Genomic DNA, 10,280 nt, shown 5'->3' with positions numbered 1-10,280 from the left:
GATTGTCAATGGCATTTTAGTTTTTCATTCGAAAGAGTGTTCAGTGTTGCACTCTCCCTCTAGCCATAGTCATTGCATGGTCTTAAGCAGATTTCACACTGGACACTGAAAGTTCTGTGCCATGAAACCCATTCATTTCAATGTGCCATGCAAAGGCTGTTTTGTTGTTGAGCTGACCACAGTGCAAGAGCAGAAGTGTGTGTGCCATTGTCAAATTTCACAATATCACAATGTTCCACTCTGTAGATATTCTGCTTATTAACCTATATACTTATTTATGCATGATTCGCATGTTTACCAGAAAAGCTGGTTCCTATAATGCACCGAAAGGACATTTCTATGAAGTACTCGTTTCTGCTGCGTTCATTAGTGCTACTGTGTTGTTGTGGTGTCAAATGACACCTCTCAACTCATTCACTGACAATAAATGTTGTTATTTTATTGGCTTTTGCTTTTTTAAATCAATATAATCTTATACAACAAGTCACCGAGTTAAACTGAAAAAGTCTTACAAGATTATATTACTTTATAACATAACATTACCTCTGCAAACCGCCCCAAAAATGATCATCATGAGACGCATTTTGAAAAGGTGCACCAAAACAAGTCATTCAAATAAAGATGTTGTGTTCCCTCACAAGCCCTCAACTATATCTGAACACTAAAAAGCATATAAAAATGTGTAAATAACAGAATATTGCCTCTCAGCTGACACTAAAACATGTCCATACGAGGTGGACGCAGACACACATTTAAAGGGTGAGTGCATCTAAAAATAAATCTCTCATTATTTACTCACTCCCAAATGGTAAAAGCTGTTTGAGCTTCTTTCTTCTGTTAAATACAAAATTATATATATATATATATATATATATATATATATATATATATATATATATATATATATATATATATATATATATTAAAGAATTTTGAAACCAGTAACCATTGACATTCATAGGAAACATAAATAAGCCCAGCATTCTTCGAAATATCTTCTTTTGTGTTCAAAAGAATAAAGAAACTCAGTTTTGGAATTAGTAAAATATGAGTAAATGATGAGAAAATTTGGGGTGAGCCTTTAACAGCACAATCGTTAACTTCAGCACACTGCAGACATTTTTCCGCTTGAATTGTGAAAGTGTACTGTAACTTTAAGAACATATAGTAATACTAAACCGAAGTATTAAAATAAAGCTGCAAATTAAAATTGATCTAAGGTAGAAAATGATTGTAAATTAAAAACATATGGCACACAAAAAATATAGTGTATATAGAGAAGGATCTCAGAATATAAATGGGTCGTACTCTAAATTAAATTTGTCCTTTTGATTCACGTTTACACACAGGTGTTCTCTGGCTGCAGCTGTGTGGCTGGGAATATATCATGGGGAGAGCAGGGTTTTGCTGAAGAAGGGAGATGTGTGTCGTCCTGCAATCACATGCCGGCCTTCCTCACCTTCCTCTTCATCCTCATCTTCTTCACTTTCCTCTGCAGCATCCCTGCACTTACTGCCACACTGAGGTATGAACACCAGAAATCGAATGTTTGGCTTCAGTAAGATATAAAGAGACTTGAAATACTTGTATTTAGCATACATACAACTTTCTACAAGAAATACTTGTATTTAGCAAGGATGCATTCAATAGTATTCATTAAAAAATCCTTGGCTAAAAATGTTATGTAATTTCCTCAAATATTAAGCTGCACAACTGTTTTTGACATTGACAACTCATTGTCTGATTATCAATTGAGCCCATTATAAGTTTCTAAAGGATTCTTTGACACTAAAGACTCGAGAAATAATCCTGTAAATTTAGCTTTAGCATAAATTACTGTATAAAACATATACAGATAAAAACAGTTATATTAAATTATAATAACATTTCACAATAGTATGTAAACAGTAATGTATATATACTGTTAGTATATACAGTAAGTGTACTTATATACTAAAACATGCAAGCAACTTTCTGAAACTCATAGTAATATATTCATAGATGTCTCATTAGCATCTGTTTTTATGGGCCTTCAGATATTAGCCATCTGACACATCTGTTCACTCTGTGAACAATCTACAGCAAGTTGATTGTGCATCTGCAATTGTAGTTAAATGTTGGGTAATTTACTTCAAAAAAGTAGTTAACTAATATTTACATCATTAATATGTATTTAATATACTCTTCTAAATATTTATTTAATTACTTGACTCAGTACTACATAGAATTCCTATAAATCGTAGCGCGTAGACATTTTAATTTATTTAAATCTGAATTAAACGGGGCCTTTTAGGTTAATAAAATAATATTTTGCTGTATTTTTGTAAATGCAGCATTGGTGAGTGATAGAAAAACACACACGCAAGCACACAATTAACTTTATAAACTGTTGCTTAGATTATAATCGCTAAATAAGAAAGCCACGTGACAACAATATACTACCATGTAGCATACTACTGTTTCAAACTGATTTATATTGATTGCATTTTACAAGTTATACGTAAGCTGTAATTCTTTTCAAACAGTATTTGGTTTACCTGATAAAACAGATGTTTGTCATGTAATGGTGTTCTCCGCAGGTGTGTTCCTGACAGTCAGAGATCATTTGGACTGGGAATCCAGTGGATTGTGGTCAGAACTCTGGGTGGGATCCCGGGCCCCATAGCGTTCGGCTCTGTGATCGACATCTCCTGCCTGCTGTGGGAGGAGCAGTGTGGGGAATACGGTTCCTGTTACCTGTACCACAACTCAGCCATGAGTCAGTACTCGCTCGTCGCCGGCATCATCTACAAGGTAGACAAAAATACACTTGAATATTTTTAGAATTCCAGAAAATAATGCAGAAATGTTGCCTGAGAAACCAATGCTGACTCATTCAACATTGAATGCACTTTACCAAGTAGTTCTTGAAACTGATTTTTCAATGCACATCAGCAGGCCATTTACAGCATTCAAAAGTTAAAGAAGTTTCAAAAGGCTTTGTGTCCATAAAAGCTTTTTAATTGGCTAGTACTTGACTAGAAGTACCTTTATAGCTACAGTACATTCCATCCAGAAGCGTCATGTGCTCTTAAATCGATGTTTTTGAGTCAAATGGGTTTTGAATAAAACTTTCAAAATGGAAAATGTTATTATATTAATTGTCCAAATTTGTAATTTGATGATTAGGTTTTGTGATTATTGTATGTAGTCATGCCCATATGTGACCCTGAACCACAATACCATTCATAAGTTGCACCAAAATATATTGCATGTGTCAAAATGATAAATTATTCTCTTATGCTGAAAAACATTAGAATATTAGGTAAAGATCATGATGCATGAAGATATTTAGTAAATTCCCTCCTGTAAATATATCAGAACTCATTTTTTTATTAGTAATATGTATTGCAAAGCATTTCACATACACCACTTTAAAGGTGATTTTCTCAGTATTTACATATTTTTCTTTAACCCTCAGATTCCACATTTTAAAATAGATCTATCTCTGTCACCCAGGTAGCAAAGAATTCTGGCCCAGATTTGGCATAAATCTGGCACAGCAGGCATTTATCCGGCACTGGCATACAGCATGTGGGCCAAACTTGGCCCTGGTTTGGCAGAGGTGGCACCGTCTTTAAGGTGGCAAACAATACTCGGGCCAAAAGGAAAATGTAGTATTTGGCCCAGATGTTAATACTTGATATGTGGGCCATGTAAGTTTGGCCTGTCCTGACCCACATTTAAAATACATTTTTGTTATTTTAAAATAAAGAAAAAAATTCTACCAATCAGGTCGCTTTGAGAAAAAAGCTCACCCATAGCAAGCCTAAACTGCAATGATTTATGGCTTTATCATTTTCATTGCAGTCATGACACACCAACATATCTGGCCCATTTTAGGCTCAGTTATGGGTTACTAACTCGGCTGAGACTTGGCCCAGATATGGTCCGTGTTTGGCCCTTGTCTGAAGACAGATATGGTCCAGTCATGTGCCGTAATTCACTGCGGCATGTGGGCCAAGCAAAAGCTGATTGTGTGGGCCAGAGCTGGGCCAGAAATATTTTGCTATGTGGGTGCATATATTGTCATATCCTACCAAAGCATACATCAAAGATTTTTTTCAGGTAATGTAAAAGTCTCAGTTTTAAAAAATTGGCACGTGGTTAAAATTTAACTGGTTTTGTGGCTCAGTGTCACATAAATGTTGACTGTATTTGTTTTTGTATAATGGGGAAAAAATATTCTAAAAGCACTCTTAAAACAAACCACAAACACCGGTGTTTTACAATAGTGTTCAGTGAATGGACTTTGCTATTGCAATGCAGCCTACTATATAGTTCGCCACAATAATCAATTTTTTATTAGCAAGCTATAAAAACAGACTCTTGTTAATTTTTGTCCATGACTACGTAACAAGTGTTTCTATTTGTGGCTTAAAAGATACCAAATATAGGTATGTGTAATTTGTCTTTCATGAACAGCATGTTTCTATGAAGCACTAAAGAGAACTGCAGTTTTAGTCTTGTGGGGTCTATCAAAGTAGAGAGTGTGGAAGACCAGATTCATTCAGGGATAGTATTCCGAACGTTCTGGAATAGGCAAAGTAAATGGCTTCAAAACTAAATCATCTTTACAGTATAAGAACTTGTGTGAGTATTAGGTTAGGGTTGGTAGGTTACACTAATATGTAGCTGCAAAGTTATCTTACAGAATGTTTGTTAGTATAATGTTTGTTGAAGGACTGCTAAAGTAAAGTGTTAGCAGATATTAAGCAGAAAATCTGCAGATACTGCTAGCTGGAACCAGGCATTTTATTCTTTTGATTTTTCTTTATTTTGTTCATTCTTTCTATTTTATCAGAGACTACTACTAATAACATAAATCATAGTGGTGAATTACAGGTTACATAACAGTAGCAAAGTTTTTATTTTATGATTTTCCAACAATAAAGTGTTGGCCAAAGTCTGTAAATGCAAGTGAAAACACAACAACAGTGTTTCCTCTTGGATTTTTTCCAGCTGTGGCAGCAGACTCTGTTGGGCCTTTTACACAGATCTACCAACTACCTGTGGCGTTATTTCAATAACAAATGTTGTGAGCGCAGTATTAGAAGTCGAGAGCGCATTTTTGTAATAAGAGCATGCAAAACTCTTCTTGCACGCCCTCAAATATACGCTGCTCAAGTGCAGATTATCTTGTGCGCTCTCAAATAAACACTGCTAAAGTGTGATTTAGTGTATTTATGTAACAAGTATGTCTCCAACATTCATTAGATTTGCTAGGAATATTAATGAATTTCTCCATTAGACCTACCAAGCGGCATTAATGCGTCCTGAAGTAAAGTGAAACAGAAACCGTGTTCATCTTAACTGAAAGCTTCGCCGTGTTTGCTAGCGTCATGCATCACGCACCTGTCAGTCACCATGTCACCCTAAGGGTAAACAAATGCCGCACAGCACTACTATGATTACAGAAAATGTTGCGCTGTTATAATTCACTTACCTTTTAACACGTTTTGGTGAGATTATATCCCGCTATTAAAAAACAACAACGACTGAATGATTTGAATGAGAAGTAATGTAGCAGTGGTGGGGTGAATTTTGGTGTGTAGCCTCACCATGGAAGAATGAATGTAGCAGAAACCATGCAACAATATATAAAAAAAGTGAAAAAGTTTGACCAGATAATAGCAAAGAATGTCAAATGTCTTATGTGTGTAATGTATTATTATGATTTTTAAAAAATGTAACATTTAAATAGCTTTTTAACATTATTTGTTTCTCTAAAAAAGAAATAATAATAAGTTAAGCAGTTGTTGCTGCTTAATATTTTTATGGAAACATGATTTTTTTAAGGATTCATTGATGAATAGAAGGTTGAAAAGAACAGGATTTATTAGAAGTAGATACTTTATAGCATTAAAAAAGCCTTAACAGTCTTTTTTGTTGTTGTTTTTAATGTAGATTTAATGTTGTTTAACCTAGATTTAACCTCTCTATTGAAACTGTGGTATAAAATAGCATTTTACTTTCAGATCACAATCACAACAACCATATACATTTGTTTCAAATGAAACTGAGGGCAATTTTATTTTCACGTATTTTATTTTTCTCTCTCATTCACAGGTTTTAGGCACTTTTTTCTTCTTGCTGGCCACCCTGCTTTACCAGCCGCCCCCTGAGTCTCCTCAGAGCAGCTGCGAGAGCACAGATGTAGGAGAGAGCAGAGACCTCCCCATCAAAGACCACCCTGCTGAAATCATCTCCAACCCACATGCCAAATTATGACCCTAGTCCACATCTGCACTGACAACTCACCTCAGAGAATGTGTGTAAGGATGAGAATGAGTGTAAGGTCAAACACCATCACTGTGCCCTGACTTTTTGACTGGACATCCTTCCCAACATACACTTGTGAATTATAAACTAGATCAACCTTGAGAGGGAAAGCCTCCGTCACAACGATAGACCAAAGGTCAGCGTGAAACACACTGTATTTTACAGTGTCCTTGTTACAGTGTAATTGTATATTTGAGGGGGTAGTTCACCCAAAAATAAACATTCTGTCATTTACCCATCCTTTACTTGTTCCAAATTTGTTGGTTTCTTTAGGTGTACGCAAAAAGACGATATTTTGAGGAATGTTTGCAAGCAGCAGCCATTTGTTTTTTTTTTACTATGGATGTCAGTGACTGCTGGTTTTCAACATTCTTCAGAATATCTTCTTTTGTGTTCAACAGAAACTCATAAAAGTTTGGAACCACTTGAGGGTGAGCGGATATTGAGGAAATGTACATGTTTGGGTGAACTTTGCCTTTAAGGTGAGACACTGCAGGCAAAAAAAAATTTGCTTTAATTTCAGGGCAATGAAAAGAATACAATCAAAATTCACTATTAAGATTTTTTTAACACTTTAAAAATATGTGTCTGTAGATTTAGGTTGTAATACACATTTTTAAAGACAAAATCCTGTCAAAATTAGCTTTTTATCCTCCTCACTGAGCCACAAATCTTCACTTCACCAGTGCTAAAAGTACATATATCAAGCTGTGCAGTTATATTCATACCTACTGTATATAGACTGTACATAATTTGCCTGATTATATACTTGTACTATTAGGTTTATATGTAATATGTCATAAATGAAAACAGAATTTTGAACGTCATCTATGGTTTAGACCTTTTTGCTGGACTTTTATGCAAATCAGCACATATTTAATTAAATAAAACCTCATTTGAATATTTAAACATTTCTTTTTTACTTTTAATACAAAAAAACACAGCAATTCTTCGTGGAACTGTGGCAGAGGTCAGCTAGTGAATAGCTGTGCAGGTAAACCTCACTCCTCTGACATCTAAACGTGCTCTAGCTAGAAGCCATGGTCTTTAGCCTCCTTGTTAGAGCAACCAACTCCCATATGAAGAATCGCGATCCCAGCTCAGAGCGGGATGGGTGCAGTAGGACCAGCTGGGTTACATTGGTGCAGTGACCCGGATGGGAGTGAGGTTTAGGGGGTGAGTGTGGCACAGGCCAGCTAGTGAAGTGCTGTGCAGGTAAACCTCACTCCTCTGACATCTAAACGTGCTCTAGCTAGAAGCCATGGTCTTTAGCCTCCTTGTTAGAGCAACCGACTCCCATATGAAGAATCGCTATCCCAGCTCAGAACGGCATGGGTGCAGTAGGACCGGCGGGCTTACATTGGTGCCGTGACCCGGATGGGAGTGAGGTTTAGGGGGGTGAGTGTGGCAGAGGCCAGCTAGTGAAGTGCTGTGCAGGTAAACCTCACTCCTCTGACCTCTAAAGGTGCTCTAGCTAGATGCCATGTTCTTTAGCCTCCTTTTTAGAGCAACCGACTCCCATAGGAAGAATCGCAATCCCAGTTCAGAGCGGGATGGGTGCAGTAGGACCGGCGGGGTTACATTGGTGCAGTGACCCGGATGGGAGTGAGGTTTAGGGGGTGAGTGTGGCACAGGCCAGCTAGTGAAGTGCTGTGCAGGTAAACCTCACTCCTCTGACCTCAAAAGGTGCTCTAGCAGCAGACGCTAGACGCCATGGCTCATTGTTAGAGCAACCGACTTCCTTGCGAAGAATTGCTGGTTCGATCCCAGCTCAGAAAGGGATGGGTGCAGTAGAAGCAGCGGAGTTACATAATCAACTGACTGTAAAAGTATGGTGATAAGTTTTTTTTATTTCATTCACCTGCAGTGTCTTGCCTTGAATTTTGAGTTATATTAACTGACAATATGTACTTGATATAAAGATTATTATGCATAATTTACTGTTTCAAGTGCATGTAACTATGATACTGTAAAATATGGTTTTACCCAAACAAATTACAAAAACTAAAGCAAAAGCTAATTGAAATTGAATGATGTAAACTGACATTATTTATATGAATTAAATTAAAGATTAGAGCATTTTGTAAGGAAAAAGCCATAGGTGATTTGAAAAAAGAGCACTTAATATAAATGTAACACAAAGAGAGATAATATGAAGTGTTACGCTTTTATAAATTGTAGAAAATGATTAATACAAATGCTGCTCAGTTACAGTATCCATGAAGGAAAACTGACAATTAGTTGCAAACTGTGCCTTTAATGAGTTTTGCATCAATCAGCACAGTTAGAACAGAAAAAAAAAGATCCTAATGTCCTACTCATAAACCCTTAAATCTCTCTAAATTGCACTTTAATCTCACTTCACTGATGGAAAACAGCATCTAAACCATGTACAGTAGTGAAATATGTGCCATTAAGCTGCATTTTGTCCGTAACACATAGTTCTAGGATGGCATTCTGTTACCATCTAAAGCATGTAAGATTTTTTATATTTCATTTTCATTCATTTTGAATAAAATGTGGCAAAATACTGTAGCTCAGGAATGAGCAGGACAAGCTTCGGTGTCACATAGAGATGCAAAGGAGAGATGAAGGTTTACAAAATTACCTTTTTGCAACTGTATGCCAGGTGGGAGTTTCCAGAAAAGCACTTCACTTTGAGATTACACTGGAAAATATTATTGCACTGATTTTTTTTAGCTATATTTACAGTAGAATGGCACTGTAAAACATGAAAGGACAAAGTTATTGGTTGTTTGAATAGCATTTTATATTCCTTTTTGTACGTATGTAGCAAGATTTTTTTGTTTTGTTTTGGAACATTGAAGTACCACAAGCTGCTTAAATCCAAATATAAGAAGCGTAACTAACATCTCTGTTAATTTAATATACATCTACATTTAAACTTCATTTGTGGGGTTTAACTAATGCATCTTACCAATGATACACTATGTTGAGGTTTTTTTATTTATTATTATATGCATTTGTTATGATTACTTTTCTCATGTTTGTTTTTTGTTTGCTAATGTGACGGATTTAGAATGATTACATCGACTCTCATATGACAAACCCTGAATGACAATGATGCACTCAGAAGTTGAAGATTTGCACAATGAATTTGAACATGCAACAACAAAGCGTGGCATGATGTTTGTATTTGACTCGTGTTGGTTTTTGTGTATTTTTTTACCCCAACAACTTGTCACAAAAGGAGTTTGTGAGTGGGCCTGTTCTTGTCTTTATTGATAAGTTTGCGTGATTTTCTTTTCAAACCATTGTGTTTCTAATCACCTGCTTTGTAATTAGTTTTGGTACTTTCTTTGTCAAGTAATTTTTATGCAGCTGTTTCGATAAAAGTTTTAAGCAACAACCCAAATACAAACTAAAGCAAACTGTCATTTTTTTCTTCTAAATCTTTTTCTGTCTTTCTCTATACTTACATAGACATATACAGTATACACTCAACGGCCACTTTATTAGGCACACCTGTTCAACTGTTGTTAACATAAATTTCTAATCAGCCAATCACATGGTAGCAACACAATCTATTTAGGCATGTAGACATGATAAGGACAATTGCAACATTCGGATAGTAGGGTCAAAAATTGGCGTCAACAACATAAAAAAGCATGGATCCATCCTGCCTTGAATCAACGGTTCAGGCTGGTGGTGGTGTAATGCTGTGGGGGATTATTAATACAAATTGAGCATTGTGTCACCGCCACGGTCTACCTGAGTATTGTTGCTGACCATCCATCCCTTTATGACCACAGTGTACCCATCTTCTAATGGCTACTTCCAGCAGGATTACGCACCATATCATAAAGCGTGAATCATCTCAGACTGGTTTCTTGAACATGACAGTGGGTTCACTATACTCAAATGGCCTTCACAGTCACCAGATCCTCAATCCAATAGAGCACCTTTGGAATGTTTGGGAACGGGAGATTCACATCATG

The 10,280-nt window shown here is 36.2% G+C and overlaps 1 protein-coding gene across 1 annotated transcript in view; it reads left to right on the top strand.

Annotated features, from left to right (window-relative positions):
• slco4a1 (solute carrier organic anion transporter family, member 4A1) overlaps positions 1 to 9,688 on the top strand; it is a 48,927-nt gene extending 39,239 nt beyond the window's left edge. The window contains exons 11-13 of the mRNA XM_056450016.1: positions 1,350 to 1,525; positions 2,580 to 2,793; positions 6,109 to 9,688. Of these exons, the coding sequence (XP_056305991.1) occupies positions 1,350 to 1,525; positions 2,580 to 2,793; positions 6,109 to 6,270 (552 nt within the window). The 3' untranslated portion in view covers positions 6,271 to 9,688. The remainder of the gene's footprint in view (positions 1 to 1,349; positions 1,526 to 2,579; positions 2,794 to 6,108) is intronic.
• The last annotated feature ends 592 nt before the right edge of the window (positions 9,689 to 10,280 follow it).

Source organism: Danio aesculapii, chromosome 23, assembly GCF_903798145.1.
Source record: "Danio aesculapii chromosome 23, fDanAes4.1, whole genome shotgun sequence".
NCBI lineage: Eukaryota > Metazoa > Chordata > Actinopteri > Cypriniformes > Danionidae > Danio > Danio aesculapii.
Note: the sequence above shows the minus strand (reverse complement) of the source record. Positions and strands in the feature narration are given on the sequence as shown.